The sequence below is a fragment of the Alexandromys fortis genome, unplaced genomic scaffold (assembly GCF_014885135.2).
Source record: "Alexandromys fortis isolate MF-2015 unplaced genomic scaffold, M_Fortis_MF-2015_v1.1 scaffold_9, whole genome shotgun sequence".
Lineage (NCBI taxonomy): Eukaryota > Metazoa > Chordata > Mammalia > Rodentia > Cricetidae > Alexandromys > Alexandromys fortis.
Window position 1 is genome coordinate 16,401,888 of NW_026067892.1, and position 23,029 is coordinate 16,424,916.

At 37.9% G+C, this 23,029-nt stretch overlaps 1 protein-coding gene across 1 annotated transcript in view; it reads right to left on the reverse strand.

Annotated features, from left to right (window-relative positions):
* The window catches only part of Ctnna3 (catenin alpha 3), a 1,282,010-nt gene that overhangs the window by 310,127 nt on the left and 948,854 nt on the right, over positions 1 to 23,029 (reverse strand). Inside the window, exon 12 of the mRNA XM_050141069.1 lies at positions 16,473 to 16,673. Coding sequence (XP_049997026.1) covers positions 16,473 to 16,673 — 201 coding nt within the window. The remainder of the gene's footprint in view (positions 1 to 16,472; positions 16,674 to 23,029) is intronic.

Here is a 23,029-nt window from a genome sequence, read left to right on the forward strand (position 1 = left end):
ATATGACAGGGGCATTTGTTCAACTATGTTCATAGCAGCATTATTTGTAATAGCCAGAACCTGGAAACAACCTAGATGTCCTTCAATGGAAGAATGGATGAAGAAAGTGTGGAATATATACACATTAGAATACTACTCAGCGGTAAAAAACAATGACTTCTCGAATTTTGCATGCAAATGGATGGAAATAGAACACACTATCCTGAGTGAGGTAACCCAGACCCAAAAAGATGAACTTGGGATGTACTCACTCATAATTGGTTTCTAGAGATAAATAAAGAACCTTCATCTGGAGATAGATGGAGATAGAGACAGAGACCCACACTGGAGCACTGGACTGAGCTCCCAATGTCCCAAGGAGACTCTGACTTTTCTTTGCATTATTATGTGGATTAACTGTTTAATATGCTGTCAATAGGAACAATGAAGCATGCTTTCTTTTGTTCCTCATGTTAGAAGGAAGCTTTAATTCTCTTGATTACTTAGTATGGGATAAGATGTAGAGATTGTTATTGTCTTACTTATTTTTAAAGCTTATTTACTTATTAGTATATTTTATGTTGTTTATTTGTTTATTTATTGCTGGTATCGTTTTATCAATTCTGGGGCATGTATGTAGTTCTATATCTTATCTAGACTTGGTATGAATAAGATTTGAACTTTGTCCAACACATTTTCTTCAATTTTTGATATTATCTTTTTGTCTTCTTCCTTTCAGAGTTCACAGGATGAGTCATGAGTAAGTGATTTTCAAACGTTAAACTGTCCTTTCTCCCAAGGAAGAAGTTGTGCTTAGTGCTATCTTATTAAAGCTGCTGAGAGCATTCATGTTCGTGTTTCTGTGTGACATATGCTTTCATTTCTCTAATGTAGAGGTGAAGTTGCTGAATCATGCGATTCTTATATGGCCGTGTTAGAGAATTGCCCGTGTTCTCCAAAGTATCTGAACTAATTTACCTTCCCATTAATAGTGTGCAATAATTTGAATTTCTCCATGACACTTATTATTATCTGTTACACAGCATTTGAACATCAGTGTTAATCAAGGAATTAACTCAGTTCATTAAATTTATGTCCATAGTTTGTAGTGTGTTCAGTATTGTATTAATATTCTTTTATTCTCTGTCTTTTAGTGTCAGGATCAAATAGAGGTTTATGCCCACTAGGCAACTGTTCTATCACAGAGATAGAGTGTCTATCTTCCTTTAAGCATCTTCTGAAGTGACAATCTTTTTATTTATTTATTGATTTGTGGTGTATATGTTTGGTTGTGTGTATGTATGTGTACATGCATGTGTGCGTGTTTGTGTGTGTGCCTGTGTATACATGTGTGTGTGTACCTGTGTGTATGGTTGTGTAAGAGAGACAGCATCTCATGCAGTTTAGGAATCCCAAACATTTTTGCACCTACTGATGAACTTGAACTTCTGAGCCCTTACCTCACAAGTGCTAGGATGGTAGCTCTATGAGCTACCGCAGCAAGTTTGCAAAGTGGGATGTCAAATACAACAATCTTCACATGCTGTGTAAGGGCTCCACCAACTGGGCTACAGCCCTTTTCATCCTATGTATTAGTAATTGGCATTTACTCTTTTTTTTTTCCAGCGTGCAATCAACTAGGGTACTCATGCCACTGAAACTACAGGCCTGTATTAGCTCCCCATGGGGATCAGAAATTAAAGCAGTTAAAGTCCTTATTGCTAACATCACATATCTATCCTCTGACATACTATGAGGATTTTCCTAGAGCTCTACTGTCTAGGTTTGATTCAGACTTCCCATATTCAGGTTGCTCAGGAAACTAAGCCAGAATGTATTGGAGAAACACAAATCTGAGGATAAATTTTCTGAATTCCACCATGTGCCATTGATGGCTTTGCACGGTGCTCCAGGACTTACTATACAATGTGCCAGGATCTGGTTGTCATCAGCAGGACAGTTGGGCAGTGTGATGGTTTATATCATATTACAAGATCTGGAATTACTTTGGGGACGAATTCTCAATTAGAACAAATGTGGTGGCAAGACCCACTCTCAATGTGGGTGATACCATTGCAGAGTGAATTCTCTGATCACTCAATGGATGGATGGATAGATAGATAGATAGATAGATAGATAGATAGATAGATAGATATAGAAGATAGAGAGATGATAGGGATTAGATAGATAATAGACAGATGAAAGATAGATGATAGATAGACAGATAGATATGATAGATAGTTGATAGATAGATACATAGATAGATATTATAGATTATAGATAGATAATAGATAGATAGATATGATAGATAGATAGATGATAGATATATAAATACAGATGATAGATAGATAGATAGATAGATAGATAGATAGATAGATAGATAGATAGATAGATGATAAATAGATACATACAAAGAGAGAGAGAGAGAGAGAGAGAGAGAGAGAGAGAGAGAGAGAGAGAGAGAGAGAGAAATGTGGTTGAGTTCAAGATTCATCACTCTCTGTTCCCTGGCTGGATTTGACTTAAAAGTCGGTCTCTTCTGCTACAACCCTGCCTTTTCTGTCTGATGTTATGTTTTTCCATCATGTGAAATACAACCTAGTTCCCTATTTAGCACTGTAAAATAGGACAAAAAATAAAGTTTTTCTCTTTCTTAATTTTCTCTATGCCAGGTGTTCATGTTCAGAGTAGTTGTAGTGAACAGACATAATTATTTTTGTGTGTGTACCTTTATTTGGCTATAATTTGTTGGTCTATTTTGGGGGGTGATTTTATTTTGATATTTTAATTTTGTTGTATTGCAATTTGTTTTTTGAGAAAGAATGTAAAGTTGGGTTGGTAGGGAGGGGAAGAGGATTTGAAAAGCTTTAGGGGAGGGAAAGAATATGCCCAAAATATATTTAAATTTAAAAATTATTTTAAATCATAAATAATAATAACAATGAGATAGAGAGGGGGAGGAAAAAAAGGAAGAGACTATCAGGCTTGGGTCCTCTAGAAGAGCAGCCAGTATTCTTAAATGCTGAGTCAAATATCGAGCTCCAATATTAAGGCACTTTAATAAAAAATATTCTAGGCACTTCAAATTTTGTCTCTTTGATATTCAATGGCAAAACCAAGTTTGTATAAATTATTTCCATTAGTCTCTAAACAGGCTCCCTGCATGTTCATTTGTTCCTCAGTATATTTCTGCTTTCAGAAAATGAGGCTGCCGCTTAGGAGCCCCTCCGATACAGTTAAGCTTAGGCAGACCTGCACCGCGCTCTGCTCCTCAACACCTAGCCAGAGCTGAGTTCACAGTCAGTCAACCCCAGACAAGGTTTGACTGAAATGAACAGGTAAAGCACACTTAATCCTGAGGTATATTCCGACCCTAGAAAAGCAAGGGGATAACAATGCCTTTGGGAGAGAGCATTTGACAGTCTCTTTGGGGATGAGCGTGACAGGCAGGAGGCAGTGATGGAGGCCCAGGCTGGCCTCAGTTGCAGCACTAGTCAAGCATGGACTTGAACTGCTTGTCTTTCTGTCCTGCAAAGTGAGTGCTCTGACCATGCGTAGTTTGGAGTGGATTTTATTGGCCTATATTATGCTTAGAGTCTTGTGTGGTAACATGAAGCATGGAGCCTTCACACATGTGTACATACACACACGCATACACACACTACAAAAACAAACAAGCTAAATTAAAAACCACTGGTTTACTAAATAAGCATTTGCAAAGAAATATTACAGTGGTACAAAAAGAATTCAAAAAAGGAAATCTATTTGATAAAGCCAAAGTTTTTACGAATAACCCACAGTAAGTTTTTCTCTAAGAGAAATGGCAAATGTTTACTTTTTTTTGAAAAATAAGAAAATTTAACACACAGCTATACTCTTGATTTGCTTTTCATGTTTATAAGTATTGGACAATCATCTATGCTTAAAACAACAGCAAAGTAATCTCATTTGCTGTGGTCCGCTCAAAGTGTTATGATTTCTGAAAGGAAAGGAATGGTTGACCACAAATGCCAGTGGATTGTGGCATTATTTTACCATTATTGTGGTGCAAAATATAGTTTCTCCTATGACTGTATTCCCTAAGCATATATAATAGTGATACATTTAAAAAATGAAACTAAGAGGCTAAAAGTCAAGAAGTATTTTTATATTTTGTGGAGCACGTAATTTGAATTTTTAAAAATCCCTTCTCCTCAAAATGTGTTTTTGAAAATGCATGTGTTCAACCTCTAATCCCTGAAGTGTTCACATTTGGAGACACAACCTTTGTGGGAAGGGAGTTCTCAGGTTGGGATTGGAATCCTTTTAAGACACATGAGGGAACACTTACATCCCTTTTCTTGCTTCTGGCCATGGTAAACATGGTAGCTGCCTCTCTATGCAGGCACTTAAGAAAGAAGAGCCTTGGGCTGGCGACACAGTTCATCAATTAAGAACATTTGCTGCTCCTAGAGAGGATCTATGTTTGATCCTTAGCAGCCACATCATGTGGCTCACAGCTGTCTCCAACTCCAGTCACAAGCAGATACCTTCTGAGTTCTGTAGACACTGTACACAAACAGGTAACACCCCACCAAACAGGAACACACACATGCACATAGATACAAGTATATCTTAAAATTAAAAAAGAAGATCTTTATCTGAGTCCAGGCTTGCTGGTACCCTGACCTTAGACTTTCAACATCCAAACTGAAAAGTATATATTTATGGTGGCTTTTGTCACAGCAGTCTATGGAGTTTCTGTGTTATAGTTGTTAGAACTAAGATACTGGATCGTGGAAAAGCGAAAATTATTTCTATGAGCTGAAATATGTTTGGAGGATAAATATTTCTCAGATCAAGAGCACAAATCTCAGGATGAATTTGCTTTATTAATCACACTGGCATCCCTCTGTTACAGACAGGTTATCGACATGAGAATCCACGGCTATCTGCTTACCACAGTCAGGTCAGCCTCATTATAGTCCCTTGGTATCTCTCTAACAACGCCAGGGGAATAGCATGTGGATGCAGCTAGCAGTGTGACTATATTCCTATCTAATGACACTTCAACAGTAAGGTAATAGACGATATTTACACGTGCAAAACTATGTGGCTCAATGTCAAGGGGACTATACGCAGGCTTCCATAGAAACTATTACAAACCCATCAAGAGATACATTTTATTGCCATTTGTGGAAGGATGCTTAAAAGAAATCCCACACTAGCTCAGAACTGAGAATTAGATAGTTATTTATTTAGGGGTAAACTCACAAATCAGAATCCTCTGCTTGAATGGAGATCAGAAACCAAATCTAGCAACCAGAAAGAGCGGCTGGAAAAGAGGCCAGCCGCGAGCTTTATATCAGCTATAAAGCTTATATATCAGCTTATATAGTATAAGAGGCCACGCCCCAGTGGGCGTGAAACCACTGGCTGTAAGACTTCCTACAACAAACATTGTTTGATAGTAGACACTGGTTAAATAAATTGCTTACAGTCGAATTATAGACTCTTATTGGAACTGAAATTCCACTTTCCCCTTTAATAGTAAGCTCGACAAATATTATTTGCCCCTAAAACAAAGAAAACTCAGTTACTAATTCTTGGTGTGATTTTCATTCTTTTTGAAAACCCTGAATCATTGTTTTACTAGTTTTGTGTTTTGAAAACAATTTGTGACCTTGGAGTAGTCGTAACCACAACCAACACTTAAAATGTGCACAACACAACCTGGTTCTCCAAGAGGAACAATGGTTTGCTTTGTCAGACCTACAGAAACACAAAAACAGCAATACATTCTTGTTCAAGTTTGGAGATTTTCTTGTTTTGTTGCTGAATAGCTACATTCTTCGGAGGTAGCTGATCTTTCACTGTGATGTTTAGAAGGTAGACAGATGGCTCAGAGAAGAATGGTTCAAAGACAATAAAAGTGATGTCACAGACAGGGTAGAACTTCCCTCTTATTGATCATTTCAGGATTTGGGAGCATGTGAAGTCCATGCAGGTTAAGGGATGTTTTACAATTATTTAATGAAAAACCCGTGTCTAAACCTTTGGTTTTCTTGATTCATTATTTGATGCTTTCTACATGACCATGGCACAAAACACAATATTGGGAGTAATGTATGAATGGTCCCTATGTCTGTATGGTTATTAATCTATTCAGTCTGAATGACTCATAGAGAACACTAGTGGACAAGAATTCTTCCATAGTATCCCCTATTGCCATTCAATGAAATTTATTGAGGATCACTAGGTATTTTAGTATCTTTTTATCCATTTAATGTATGTGCATAGAATGTCTGTGTCATGTCAAATCTTTGGTGCTACTTGCAATTTTAGATGTTAGGACAGAGTAGAGGATGGGTTAACTGTCATTCACTCACAAACAATTATCCACTCAGTAACATGGGATCACACTGAACATAACCTATTAGGAAGGTGTGGTGGGCAGTCACTCTATATGATGGCCTATCTCTGTCTCTTGATAGACATGCTCTGTGTAATGCCCTTCTGTAAGTAACCTTTGACCCTAGCTACTCATTTCTCAAATGTTGAATAACAAAGATAAGAGTATAACACTCTTGAAGATTTCATCTCAGTCATTTTCTTTGACTCTCATTCTTTGATTTCATTTTAATCACTCATTCTGAGAAAGTCAGAACATCGTGTTGTGATACTACAGAGGTGGTACCTGGGGGTCTCTGAATAACAAGGAACGGGAGCTCTCTGATAACATTTAGGGGGATTAGCTTAGAGATGTCCACATTTCTCAGGTAGAGATTGATTGACTACTATGGACAATAGCATTCTAGAAACCTCATGAGAGACTCTCAATTATGTGAACACAGTTAAGTTGTTTCAAGATTTGATTACTAAGCCTCTGAGATTATGAAAAACCAAAAATTGCTATTCTAACTAATAATGAGCTGATACACTGAGTGGAAGTACAGAGTTTTGAAGGCTAGAGAGTAGTGACATGTACTTTGTGGAGAGATCACAAATGACTAGGAAATACTGATGAAAAGATTTGTCCACTCATTATGGAGATTAATACCTATTATTCATAATGAAATAAAAATTTAGCCACTATGGTATCAGAAGTTGGATATCCCTCTAAAAAGATAATACATTCCAGTGATTCTAAGTTATAATATCTGTGTTATGGTCAGTCTGTCTTAGCCAACTCAGTTTCTAATTTGAAATCCAATTACCAATGTAATTGCATTAAAACGTTTAAAAGTTAGAGCCTTCTCAATGGGATTAAGTAACAGAATAAAAGAGAACTGTAGGATTGTGGGAGTCTGTTTGCCCTTTCAGTCATGGGAGAGCAGTTAAAGAATAGAATCTCTGCAGAATGGGAAGAGGATAGTCATGGAACATGCTGAGACTTTGACTAGGTTTCCAAGACTCCAGAATGTGGACCTGAAGAGCTGTTGCCAATCAATAGTTTCTAGGAGAGAGAGGGAAGAGGGAGAGGGAGAGAGAGAAAGTTAGTTTTATTTTAAGTTTGTAGCCCCTGGTCATTGACCTTGCTTCCAGTGGAAGGTCACATGTTCAGTGAGACATGGGTTGCAGAAATGAGTTAAACACAGAAAAGAAGACACAAGATTGAATGGGTAGTGTAAGAGCTAAGACTCTCTGACCTTTTCTTGTGGATGGGATTTCTCTCCTGATTCTCTACCCTTGCTAGCCATAGACTCCCAGAGATCCACCTGTTTAGGTTTCCCAAGTGTTGGAATTAAAGGTGTATATGACCACACCCAGCGTAAGCACTTCTATTAGACAGGAAAGGAAACAAAAACAAACTAACTAACAAATTTTATGTTTGGATTCAAAATTTCTTAACTTTACCTGTTAAGAGACGCTAAATATAAAAATAACAATAAAACTGAAATATTTACAGGTTTACAATAGCAGCAACTGGTGATAGAAGAATGAATAAATCAGAAAAAAGAGATGGAAGGAAGGGAACAATATTTCAATTCACTGTTTGGCATTCAAAGGGAGTTTATTTTCAAAATTAATACTCTTAATTCTTCTTGCAGGCTACGCAGAAATTTTGAGACAGGTGGTACAGACAAGTGCATAACCTTGCCGAGATCGATTAAAAAAAAAAAAAACAAGAATAAAACTAGACTTTAGAATAGCTGCACTCTTTTAAAAATACTGCCTGTAGTGTTTATAATAAATGGTACTTTTAAAAGCCTCTATATAAGCAGAGACATTTTAAAACATAAATTGTTCACTTAACTTTAACTGCTACAGATTTTGGCAGACAGTAAAATTAAACAGTGGGTGGTCAGCAGAATGAACGGCATCTCTCAGTATACCACTGGGTCACTAATACATTTTAGGAGAAGAAATCCCCTGCTAGTATTAGGACTGCGAAACTGTAACACTTTCTACCGGAATTGTTGAAAACGGAAGCTGTAGATTTGCATGAACTAGAACATTTGATTATTTATTTATTTTTATTCTATATGTATGGCTGTTTTCCTGCATGAGTATCTGTGTATCATGTGGGTATACTGACCACAGATATCATTAACTGGCATTGGTACCTCTTGAATTGAAGTTACAGACGTTTGTTAGTTATCATATGGGTGCTAGAAACTGATTCTAATTCCACTGCAAGACCGGAGAGTACTCCTGATAGCTAAGTCATCTATCTATCCAGTCTCCAAATTTAATTAACTTTAAAGGTTTACTTCCATTGCTTTTAGTCATGTGTGCGTGACTGTGCTGTGTGCCAATTTGTATAGTTGTGAATGCAGTGCCCTCAGAGGCCAGAAGAGGGTGTTGGATCTCCTGGGGCTGGATTTGCAGACAATTGTGAGCCATCCTGTGTGAATGCTGGGATCTGAACTCAGGTAGTCAGCAAGTGCTCTTACTTCTGAGTCATCCACCCAGCCCAAATATTTTAGTTTGAAGTAAGAATGTATGTCAACAGATATTAGCATTGAATATGATAGGAAAGGTTCCCAGAAAAATTTCTTTGGCTTTTTGTGGTTATGTTTATCTTCCCTAGCTCAGTTAACAATACCTTAGTGATGTGTGCTTGTTCCACTCTTAACAATGCACCTAGTACTACATAGTTACCATTTAGATGCCTTCCCTGCTCCATCCAAAAATGTCCCCATGCTCTACTGGCCTCCTTGAGATATCAACCATGTCTATAGTTCTTGATAAGGTAGTAAATCATCTTTAATTCACCAACTCATGACCTTAATAGGACTTTACTGAGTAAAATATTTTCACCTGTTAATGAAGCTCAGAGATGATGCTGACCCTTCCAATCCCTGTCCTGCTGATAAACCTTTCTCTTTGCAGCCATCACCTCTCACGTCATGTGCTTTCCTCTCTATGAAGTCTGGCAGTGTGAATACAGCCTCCTCCAACCTTGGAAAAAGCTACATATGCTAATCACCCTTTAAGTAAATGCTCACTCCCAGCCAGCTGAGATAGTTCAGGGGATACAGGGCTTACCAATGAACCCAAAGAGCTGGGGCTACATACCAGGATCTCACATACTGGAAGGGAAGAGCCACGTTGTCCTTTGACCTCCACACATGCACTAAGGTACATCAACACCCCTATACGACTCCCCCATACACACACAAGTATATGCAATAAAAACTTTTCAGTTTTGATTGTTTTTGTTTTGTTTTCACTTACTAATATATATCACTCTCATCAGGAAACTTGGTGATATAATTTTGTTAACATTTGAGCACGTTTAGGAGTGACAGGGAAGGCACTTGAGGAAGGAAAGGCTATGGACCTTGACAATTAAGTTCTGATTTTGTTGCCAACCATTTAGCAGCAAGAGAAACTCACTCTGTCTTACATACTGGAAACAAGTAATGGTCTTTGTGACTCCAAAGGATGGAGAAATCCTGCAGACACACTAAGTCAGTTTTTTTGTTAACCTCAGTGACCTTGAGTCTCAAATTTAGTTTAACAGATGATTATATTAAACACTTCACTAGTTCACATCAATAAGTATACAAATGTGCTTTCCTATATTATATATAAAACCTCTTTAAAAAGAAAAAAATAATTTTCTTTTCAGCTAAAGGCTACTAATACATAAAATATGCTTTGAAACAACAGAAGGAAATTATCTTATAAATTTCCTGAATCTGGTTTTCAAGATGAAATGAAAGGAAAGAACTTCTGATAGATGCAATCTATATCATTAAAAATGTACACAGTATGCTATTTCATGAAATATTTTACTATAATTCTCTTATGAGGAAACATAATTGCTGGATTTCTCAGTAGATAGAGGTCTAGCCCAGAGCCACCTTCCAACAGTAGTAGAACATAATGGTGTGTGTTAGCTAGAGGGGTGTTGAAATATAGTTCTCTTCTGTACTCCAGTTTTTCAGGAAGTGTTTATGACTAACTACTCAGAAGCCTGTATCAGGCTGTTAAAAAAAGGATGGCAATGATGATCTTTGAATTTGAATCCTGACTTCTGTCACTCACAATGTTTTGCTGAAGTTTTGTTGAAATCAAGTTCAGGGGAAATCTTTCAACGGATGTGTTTCATTGATGGCCCTTGTAAGTAATTAAATACATAAAAGTCATGATCTCTTGTTCAACAGCTCACTGAGGAACCTTTTCAAAGGCTGACCTGAGCTTTCTGGAAGTGGTTAATGTCTAACTCTGGACAGTAATGAATGGCTTTCTTAATCTCTCCTCTGCCCTGGCCTTTGGCAGAGCCCACTGCTTCTGTTTTTCTGAATAGAGATGACATCTTATTAATTATATTTTGCTACATCACAATGTGATTTTCTAATAAATGTAAATTTAAATGCTAGAGAAGGACTTGGTAATCAAATATGTAGAGAATTCCCTCAGGTACCTACCTTTAAGAATGAACCAGCCTATCAAGAGAAAGTTGCTTGTAAATGGATGGATATTGCCATAGATAAAGGAATATAGACCTCCACTAAATACAAACACATTCTGGGACAGAGGAATTAACTGTCACTGAAAGGGAGTTCAGAGTCCTTTAGCAAGGGTGGTAACCTTTGAGTCAGTGTTCAAAGGTGAATATAGATGACAGTAGACAAGAGATAGCATTCCAACTGCAAGAACAGAATTAGACAAACCATAGTAGCCAACAAGATGTGGTGTCCTGTGCTTGAATTCCCAGCATCTGGGAAGTAGAGACAGAACTGTGAGTTCAAGGGCAGCATGGAATAAATGAGTCTTTTCAGTTCATTAACTTTTAGAAGTTGTGGTTTTCAAAAAGCATCAGGTTTTATTAGTAATTTACTTTTAACATAATATGTGATGCACAGTGTTTGAAGAGATAATGCAAAGAAATGAATACGGATCTCCATTAGTCTTGCGCCTATGGCAGGAAAATCATTTCTGGACGGTTTGAAGAGAGCATATGGCTGTCTGGACTATGGTTACTTAGAGACATACCTTTCAAAAGTCATATTGCATTGAACTGAAAGAAATTACTGTTGCTGGAACAAATAAAAGGATTTCTAGAAGCTCAGACTACAAGCAGTTTCTTGAAAGATGAATATAATTTGACATGTCAAAAAGAGGTAGGGATAATCTAAAATGAGAGGAAGGACATGGGCCAGACCTAAAGATGGAAACAGCGTTAGTGCATCCAAACGACTGGGAAGGTAAGATCAAGAGAGATCATGCAGGGTGTGTCTCTGGTAATAAGTCATAGAAAATACACTGAGTAAATCTGAACAAAATGAATTAAACAGAGCAGACCAATGGTATGAGGAAATGAAGGCAAATGTGACATGGTTAGGGACAGTGGTTTAAGAACAACAAAGGAGAAGACACCAAGAAGCTCCACCCGTCTCTGCGGTGAAAATTATGTTGCTTCACTCTACTGAGCAGAGGAAATTTCTTTCAGTCACACCTAGAGTGTAGAATATTAATTTTCAAATGCTGCAGAGAGCCAGGACCCTTGGACCAAATCCTTTGGCATTTTTGTGTAATTGCTTATTGGGATTATTGGGCAAAGAATGCACCATACAGAATGCAGACTGTTTGAGTCTAGCTTACAAATACAGTCCATTCTATTAAATTAATAGTCAGTTTAATCAATTATATCTGTGACTTAAATTGGTATGGAGAAGAAACACAACAGACTTTCTCACAAATGGCCTCAAATAGCCTCTTCAGTGTCTCAGTTGCTTTTGGGTGTCTATATAATAGTCTAATTCCCTGGGGCTCTAAGAAGGAAGGGCTCCCAGGCAAGCATTTTTCCTCCCCTTCTTTTATTTTTGTTTTAATTTTTATGGAGTCTCATGGGCATGGGTTAGAAGTTACTGTAGGCTTCTAACCCTGTTGGTCTCCAGCCTCCACCTTCCAGCTGTTGAGATTACAGGTGTGCACCAGCATGCCTTGTTTACATGGTGCTGAGACTGAACCCAGGGATTTGCACTTGATAGGCACAGACTCTACCCTCGGGGGCTGTATCTGCAGTCTGGCTCATCAGTCACTGAATAAATGAACTATTATTTTCAATAAATACCAGTTTCCAACAGCAGGGGCAATCAGGATGTCTCGTTCAGGGTCATTTATGTGTCTTCTCTGTGTTTATCTCTATTTCTGGCTGACAGTGAAACTAGGTAGTGTTGGATGGTCTGCAACAACAGATGCTTTTGGACCTGCTGATTCCTGACTTTGATACCGCCAATAGCCACAGGAAAATATACTCTCCCAGTTCACTCCTGCAGTTGGCCTCTCCCTAAAATCGTAGGGAAGAACTAAAGTTGGTATTAAGAGTATAACTTCTAGCCTTTATGCTGCAGTCTTTCAGGTCAGTAATAAAAAATAAAAAAGAAAAAAAAAAAAAACAAATCCAGGCCAGAACTGGTAGCTCATGTCTTTAATCCCAGCAATCGGAAGGCAGAGGCAGGGGATCCCTGTGAGTTCAAAGCCAGCCTGGTCTACACATCAAGTTCTCTGGCAGCCAGAACTACATGGAGAGACCCTGTCTCAAACAGCAACAACAAACTAATCCCATGCACTCCCAGCAGGTGAAGGGATTCCCAACAGGTGAAGGAAGTCAGAGTTTGGGTATAACTGGGGACTATTATACTGTGAGATTACAGGTATAATCTATAATGAAAATTATAATGCTGTGACTGTCGGCAAAGTAGTTCTTCATTAGGACTGCATTTCACTTAGAGCTAGCAGGTGCGGAGAATGCAAATTTCTGAACTGCAGCAGGGAAACCACATATCCTCATGAGAAGAAGAACTTAGAAGGTCAGAAAATCTGTTAATAAGTCACAAAGTATGATCAAAAACAGGACACCATGTGCCATGAACTCTCTTGGGGACTGGGACAGGACAGCATAGGCTTCATCATTCATGACGATACTTCAGGCAAATTTCCTAAACACTAGGGGTTCTCGGGAATAAAAAAAAAAAAAACAGTTCACAGGGGATCTCCATTAAGTTATTTTGAGATAGCCAGGCTAAACCCTGAGAACTAACTAAAAGAAAAATGAAACAAAGAGAAAAATAGGCCACATTAATATTCTTTTGCTAAAATGTGAGCGACTAAGTCTTCACGACACAAAACATCACATTTCCAATTATGTAATTTGATAAGTGTTTTAAAGCTAAGCCCAAGATATGACCCAAGGGTGAACAATGATGACCATTTCTCCATCAGTCAATGGTGGAGGACAGAGGAGTTGGAAATACTTTTCACAGACAATCTCTCCATGGGAGAGAGAAAGCACACAGTCTTCAGCTTTGGTTCCAATCAAACTGATCTAATTAGGCTTTTCATTTAATTCATTGCTCTGATTTCCCTTTTGTGAGGCCTGCTTTTGATAAATTTAAAGGAAGGCTCTTTGGAGAAAAGTTTAAGGGGGACTTATTTTTGCAAAGAAGACAACAGAAGCATACTTCAAGGATACACCTAAAGCTTGTCTGAAAGAGCAAAATGACTAATTGTGTATTTAATAATAAGAGTCGCTTTTTACAGAATAGCCCAGAAATAGTCTATACATCTCACATTTGGGATGTAAGGCATAATTTGAAAGAGATATTTTCATTAACGTTATCTTAGAAATAAATAGAGGAAAGGGTTTGGGGTTTTGTTAGTTGCTTTGACTGTGAAATTTTTGCCCTGTTGGTTGGCTATTTGGTACAGTCATTAATAATCAGAGATGCATCAACAAGAGTGTATTTCAATGTCTGAATAATTTTGCTACTTCTTCTGATGTAGAATGACTGCCAAGGGTTTTGAACACTGTAGGAATTCACTCCCACTTCACCCCGTGGATCTGGCATATGTGTTCTATGCCTATGGAGTACAAAACTGCAGACTTGGCACCTCATATAGATGTTATGGCCACAGAGTCTGCAGGTGAGGCTCACCTAATACAGTCATAAAACTGAGATACAAGCAAGGTTCAGCATCCCTGGTTGACTTTAGCTACTCCACCCCACAGGAAATTTTCACATGGATAAAGAGAAAACGCTTCATGTATTTTCCCTTATAATTAAAAATGTCATTTTTGGAAGGTAGAAAATAGAGCTCATTATTTACTAAGTTCTAGCTTCCACCATCTCCAAAGCTAAGAATTTTATCAGATAGTATCTTGGGCCTATAGGAAAGCTTCCCCCATTTTTCTGTAACTGCCTTTTTCTGATGAACCCGCCAACGTATTCTAAACTTGCCTTGATTTATGACATTGTTTGTTCTACAAAAACTATAAAACTTCATGAAACTGATTTCACATTGGAGCATGGTATTTGGGGTGAGCTAAACCTATGTTCCTGGACCATGGTTACTCCAAAAGCCTTAGAATAAACACTTACTCCCATAACATGGACACAGACAGCAAGGAATTGGTTTGAACCAATAAAAGATCACATGATCCTGGAATAGAACGTGATATTAAATGACTGTAACACAACCAACTCCCAAAGCAAGTACACATATTTCCACACAATGGAAAGAGGAACTGATATGTTCTCAGTGCTTTTTGTTTGTTTTGAAGCAGGGTCTCAAACTACAGCACAGGTTGGTCTTGGATTCATGATAATACTCTGCCTCAGGAGCCATGCCTGCCTAGTTTGAGAGCTGGGATTGCAAGAATGTACCACCATAACTGACTATGTGTTGATTTGTTACACTAATATCTTTGAGGAGTGGGTGTGGAATATCAGTTTAATGACAAGGACTATATGCGTGCCATTACTGCTTTTCCTCAGAACATCTCATTATTTTAGAAATGTTTAAAGAGATAATAAGAAAGTTATCAATGATGGATATATTTCCCTTAAATCACCTCCAGAAAGAGTCTCAAAATTTAAAATGAAAGAACTGTTTTTCTATTGTTGCTGCTATTGTTTTGTTTTGTTTTGTTTTTTAAAAAAAAGATTATCCATCAGGGATGGAGAGATGGTTCAACAGTTAAGAGCATTGGCTGTTCTTGCAGAGGACCTAAGTTCAATTCTCAACATTACAATGTCTTCAAAAGGGATCTAATGCCCTCTTCTGGTTTTTTCTTGGGCAGAGGAGGCGGGGGAGGCACACATACACATGAACAAAAAAGAAAAAATAATTAAGGTTTTGCCCATTCCTCTCTTTTCACAAATAATATGAAAACATTTCAAAGTTAACATGCCCTACATATCTCTTAAGAAAGGATGATTTATTATGGAATCTGCAGGATTCTCAGAAACACCATCACTCTATTGTCAAGAGGCAATTGAATATATATATGTACACACACACACACATATATATTTACACAAAAGGGGTTCATAGGAAGGAGCTCTGCCATAATGATTTATCAAAATTGTTGACTGCCATCTTTGCTCAGAAATCTATGTGGATGCTGACATTTCCATGGGTCTCTTGGAGCAATGTTAACAATAGTATTTGAAAGAAAAAATACCATTATACTGAGTGGCTCAAAGCGTTCTCTGCCCGATTTTAGAAAATAGTAACTTGAGTACTGCAACCAACGCAGTCATGTATTATACATTCCTTAAACAATGAAAGAAGAATTTGGACAAGAATAGAAAGCTATTTTCCATAGAATTGCAAGGTAAGAGTAGCCAGCATGTCTCTGGATACATAGGAAAAACCCGCTATGGTTAAATAATAAGAAACCCAGGGGTACCAATAATATAGCCAAATGAAAGCCTAGAAACGATTGCATGCTTAACCCCATGCTGGCCTAATTATAACTCCAAACATCTCTAACATTAATAAACACTCACAAGAGGCTTAGGTCTGGGAGTAATGCATGCATTTAAAAATACATTTTTTTCTCAATGAATATATAATTTTCCCCCCACTGGGGTAAGTTTCAAATCGCATAACGACAGGACACCATGTACCAATTAGATGGTATAGTGATGTGTTATGTGTGTAATCAAGAGACCCAGACAGAGACCGTTCATCATCCTCTGTGTGGGTATTGGGTTGCTACACAGATTCACACGTGAGGAGCCATGTAGCTGTCCTGGGGGACAGAGACTCACCCGTGCTTGTAAGGACGTGGACATTTCTCATCACGCCTTCGGTGTAAGCACCTGGTTCGTAGCTGTCCATTTCCCCTGTGACGATGTGAGCTACTCTTGCAGCCCGTCCTCTGATGGCACCTGCAGCTCGGTCTAAGTTATCAGCATCCTGGTCCCTCAAGGCGATAATGCATTTGTTGACGTCCTCCAGAATGTGGCTTTCTGTAATCAAACAGAGCGGGTTACTTGTATGTGTGGGTTTTAGTCACACAAATGTAGCAGACTGCAGGATTCTTAACTTTTTACTTCAGACAACTATGTACTGTGGGTACTGAGAAGTAATTATGAGGTTAGGTTACAGGGGTTTTTAAATTCCACTTCTTTACTTATTAATAGTAACAGCCATGAAATGTAAAATTGGTTTTTTAAACATAGAGGTTTAAGGTATGCGGAGGATGGCTCTGCTGGTGAAGTTCTGCTGTACCTCAGGAGGGTCTGAGTTGGGCTCATGAAGACCCACTTCATCTCAGGGTATCTGGGCACTATGGCTATATACGCAACCACAGCACTATGGTTGGGGACAAGGACAAGGATTTCTAGGAAGCCAGTCTAGACAAACAAACAAATCAGTGAGATGCACACTCAATGAGAGAATCTCTGTCTCTCTCCCCCCCAAATAAGGTGAACAATTATAAAAAGAATGTATCCAATAACATGTTCTGTCCTGCTCATGCTCATGGACAGACAAACACACATGCACACACACACACACAGGAGAGAGAATTGTCTACTCTGACAGGGTTAGAGTGTCAAAAGACAACAGAGAGTTATTATCAGGATCTGAAAACCATTTCTTCTGTTATTAATATTCTCAAGGGAAAGTGAGGTGACAATATGAGGAAATATATGTAATATCAACAATTAAAAACAATGATTTTTTTGGGTTCTTGTTTTTGTTTCTGTTGTTGCTGGATTTTTGTTTTTTGAAATAGGACCTCACCCATTCAGCCCTGGGTGGCCCTGAATTCTCCATTCTTTTGATTCAGCTTCCCAAGTTTTGGGATAAAAGCCATTCATCAACAGACATATGATATTTATAATAAATTAAAAAGAATTTCATAACTAATGATTTAGCTTCAATCTTGATCACATGAACCCCCATGCAAGAAAATTAAAAATTTATCAGCATACACAAAAACAGAACAGAGAGGACAAAAAGGTTAATATGATGTTATGGGATACTGAGGTTTTTTGTTATAGCTATTTTTGTATATGTTGATAAATCATATATATATATATATATATATATATATATATATATATATATATACTGTGACATATATACATATATATTGTGACTGATACACATGGGCACATGCACACACAACACACACATATTCCTAAATATAACCATCTCAGTCTGTATAATGTTATTTGTATGCATGTTTTCAGGGATGAACCATTTAGTGTGGATTAATCAATTTATGTGCTCTTCCTTGAGAAGACTACTTCTCCCTCTCTCAGCATTCCGTACTGTCCCATCATTCCTTGTTGAGGCCTCATGGGTTTTCTCCCCCACCCCCATGTACTTTGGCATGTCTGTTGTTGTCCTCGTACAGCTCACATTTGGGCCATCCAGTTGGTGAGATGTTTTGGGTATACCTCTGATATTACTAGGAGACACAATCTCAGAGAAAACTCCCTGGTCCTCTGCTTCCTACCGTCTTTCTGCCCGTTCCTCTGCAATGTTCCCTGGGGGTTATGTGCAGGGATTAACTTGTAAATGTATCCATTGGGACCGAGCTCCCCTCTTTACTTTAATCAGTTGTGTTTTCCCTCTGAGTTCCATTGATGAGAAGTTAAGGTTATATTTGTCTGAGGGCCTAAGGACAAATACTTAGAAGGTATTTGTACTTAGAAGGGACAAATACTTAGAAGGTAGTTACGGATTCTGCTGGTTTAGTTTTCAACTGCAGGTTCATCTCCTCTCAGGAAGTTGATGATTTAAAAATGCTATTTATCCGGATGATGGTGGCGCAAGCCTTTAATCCCAGCACTCAGGAGGCAGAGGCAGGTGGATTTCTGTGAGTTCAACGCTAGTCTGGTCTACAGAGCGAGTTCCAGGACAGGCAACAAAGCTACACAGAGAAACCCTGTCTCGAAAAACAAAACAAAACAAAAAAAATGTTATTTCAAGGACTCAAAGAGGGCTGTTATAAACAAAGAACATCTAGTGTTTTGAAAACTGACACTCAGGGAAGCTGATCTGAGACTCCAGAGTCATTCTTTTAAGACTGGGAAATTGCTGAATTACTGGCAGTTCCCATCGATTAGTTATGGCCATCCCAGAATGCAAAGGGTGATTTCTGTGATGCTGGAAAAGAACCAGACCTGGGCTAAATGGAACTGATCTGTCACCCAGAAGCACTCTGTCCCCTGCCGGTGTCTCAGACTAACACTACCTTTCATCACAGAAGCAAGCACAATGAGATTTCAAAAAGGCATTTACAGAAATGTCCATATTATTTTTTTTCTTACTTATTTCGTTTTCTCTAATAAAAGTCACAACATAAAGGTCAACTTCACTGCTTCAAGTAATGTAGAAAAAAAAAAGAAAGAAGTACAACGAAAATAAGTTTGTCATTATTTGGTCTCCAAAATACAATCTTATAAATCAACAGTCCATAGAGTAGATTGAAACCGTAAGCATATTTTATCTGCAAATATGAGACTTGCTGAAAAGTAAGCTTTATTTCTCATGAGTTAATCTGGACTTTGACTGTAACAATGAAAAAGGCAGAAGGAAAATGAACTTAACTGTAGACCAGAAACCGAGAAAGAGCACAGGACCAACAGTGCCCCACCTAAGAGGAGTCTGTAACAAAATAATAATTTTAATAATGATAATAACATGCAATTATTATTATATGATAATGACGATAATAATAATAATGAGGAGGACAAAAGCAAGAAAAAATTGAAATTGCTGCTTTTTGGCTTCTGTTTTCAAGAGCAACATAAAATGGCATTACTAAATTGGGAAGATCAAGGTGAGGTCAGTTTAACTGGTATGTATGAGTCTCGAGAGCAAAGCTGAGTTTAATTATGAGTAAGTGATATTCATCTCATAGACCTGAAACTACATCTGTTTATTTTAAAACATTCCGAAGACAGAGAAGTGTTCCAGGAACAATAACCAAAATACAGCAAGTTTTTCCCCTTTCCACAAAAAATGCCATAAAATAAAAAGTAAATGAATGTAACTGTGTAAGATAACTGTTATTTGTTTCTATTTAATGATAGTCAAATTTTCTTTTTAGCAAGAATTCAATCTCAGTGATTAATGGCTCTCAAAGACTTATGCATGTACTACTTTGATAGTAACGTACATATACAGGTTTTCCAGTTTCTAATTTTATTCCTGTTGCTGGGATAAAACAAGTTTACCAAAAGCAATTTAGAGAAAGAAAGTGTTTCTAGTAAGTTGGGCTTCTAAAAATGAAAATTTTCTGCTCTGGCAAAGGACTGTTAAGGAACAAAGACAGGAAAAATATATTTCCAAGACTTCTGTTAGAGGCAAGACTAGTATCACAGTTTTACAAATGATTCTTTGTTTAGAAATTGTGTTTTACGTGTATGAGTGTTTTGTGTGGGAGTATAGATTGCACCTCATTCCTGCAGTTGACAATGGCAGCCACAAGAGGGCACCAAATCATCTGGAACGAACATTAAAGTCCTCTGTCCTCTGTCACGTGGGTGCTGGGAATAGAACTCTAGTCCCCTGGAAGAGCAGGAGGTGTTTTTAACCACACTGAGCCATGTCTGTAGCCTACAAATAATGCTTAACATTCAGTAATAATCAACAAAAAACTAACCAAATGACAAGCAAAAGACCTGAGCAGACATTTAATCTGAGACTATAAACATGCCTCAAATAAGTGAATGCAAATATTCTCAAAATGTTATTTTTTTAAGTGATTACAAAGGAACATAGTACACACATCTATTAAAGCATTGAGATCCATGCCTCTGAGAACAATAAATTCTGGAGAGGAGGTGGAGCAAGAGGAACTTTCCTTCACTCTTGGAACAAATACCGTTTGGTGCAACCACGGCAAGAGAATTTGCCAGTGCTTCACCAGATTCAGTATAGTACAAAGGACTGTGAAATATAAGAATGACACTTCTTGTTATTTGACGAACTGTAAGCCTAAGTTCACACTGCACAGACATATTATCGTTGCCAAGATGGAGTCAACGAAAATGCCCTTCAGTATGTGAATCACCAAGCTCCGGAACATCCAGACAATGGAATAATACAAAACAAAATGTGATTAAACAAATTGTCAACTAAGAATCATTACAGGAACAACTTAAATGCACTCACAAAGTGCACATGGAGAGGGAACATAGCGTATGATTACAACCACACGGTGTGAGAAAAAGGAAAAGCTATGCAGACAACCAATGGCCACTGGCTTTTATCTGGTGGAATGCACAACTTAAGCACTGGAGATTCTTAAAGGAGTAAAAGCTTCTGTATAATATCCTAATGGTGGACACATCTCACCATGGACTTGTCACACTCGTAGAATGGACACTCTAGAGTAAACCCTGACATGGATGTATAATTTCAATATGTGACAACTAGAAATTCCACTGATGCTGTTTCTTCAATAAGGATGGGGCCAGAGAGATGGCTTGATCTACAAAGAGCTTTGCCTTGTTGCCTAGTGTCCTCAATTCAGTTCCCAGAACTCATATAAAGCTGATTACAGACATTGTGTATGTTCATTGTCGTGGCCACATTAGACTGCATTAAGCCTTAAGGGCTGCAAGAAAATCAAAGCTGTTTATTCCTCTATATCTAAAAGTACACATTGCCTGAAAATGTGTACAGGTAATAGTGTAGAAATTTGGACATCCTTCAATGTTTCAAATACTACAAGAAATGTTTGGTGCTATTTCCTTCTTCTTTCCAGTTCCACAAATATCCCTACAACACTATGTTGGTTAAACATTTGGAGATATATTGTTTCCCAGGACTGTTGGGTAATAGACTCATTATTTCCCTCACTGTTTACACAGCCAGTGATGGAGGAAGGACATTGGTTAATTATAATAAAGAAACTGTCTTGGCCCATTTTATTGGTTAGAACATAGGTGGGTGGAGTAAACAGAAGAGAATGCTGGGAGAAAGAAGCTTAGTCAGGAGACGCCATGATTCTCCCACTCCAGACAGACGCAGGTTAAGATCTTCTCTGGTAAGCCACCTCGTGGGCTACACAGAATATTAGAAATGGGTTAGAACAATATGTAAGAGCTAGCCAATAAGAGGCTGGAACTAATGGGTCAGGCAGTTTTTAAAAGAATACAGTTTCCGTGTAATTATTTCTGGGCATAAGCCATGTGGGCAGCCGGGTGCTGGGGACGCAGCCCCACTGCTCCTAATTCAACAAGCCAGGGCTGATCTAGAATCCATTTCCCCAACATGGAGTCCTGAGTGCTGGGATTATAGGCATGTGTGACTGTGCCCTACTCATCTTTTATGTGATGATGATGATATATAATATGTTTACATATCTCTGTAAACATTATAACAATTGTGATATATAGGTTTGGTATATTTAATCTGTAGTTAGAAAAATGGGGTTCCACACAAGTATCTTTAAAGTTTCAATAAAGTTTTAGTATTCAATTTTAACTCTAAATAGAGGTTTGTCCATCTGCAACCATACCATAGACATTAAAGTCTCATGGAATTTGGCAATATGATAATTTTATAGTCATCTTGTATGACTATTCTAAACATGTAAAGGAAATAGCATGTCCAGACTATTTTTGAAATTTTACATAAAAATTACAAGCCATCATTATACTATTACAATATGTAATTGTAAATAGTGTTAGCTCTTATGCTAAACTAATTGGGCATGAAATATAATTTGTACTTGCTTAGGAGGTTAATTTTTACTTCAGAGCTCACAATGATAGAATTCTCCTAACATGAACATGTTGGATCTATATGGAACCACTACAGAAGAGGGAACCTGAAGCCACATTCTAGAAATGTCACCAGGATTAGAAAATAACAACAGAAAAATAAAATAACCAGTGAAGATTAACACTCCTACTTCTGAGCTTTTGGGGAGTGAAATCACAAAACTGGGTTCCTGCACTTGCTGCTACCCCTGCAACACAAACAGGGAGAAACAGTCAAGCCGACCTTAGCCATTCTCGATCCGTGCTGATTTCATGTTAATTGTCTCATCGCTTCCTCTCCCGTAGACCCAGAACCTATTAACATCTAATAACAAAACACTGAGTGCACAAACAAACAAGCAAACAGTAGCTGTGAGGATTTTACCAGCTGGAACATCAGGACTGCCAGCAGGAACAGACAGTAGTGAGCGGTGTTCTAGCATTCTGCTGCATTTTCCAAAAATAAAAATAAAAACAGAGCGACGCCATTCAGTGTTTGTGACAGGATAAAGGTTCTGAACACGTCTTTAGTTCTTGGATACTCTTGGGGGAAATTATATTCATTTGGGTGTTATTTCTTGGTTCAAAATACAGAA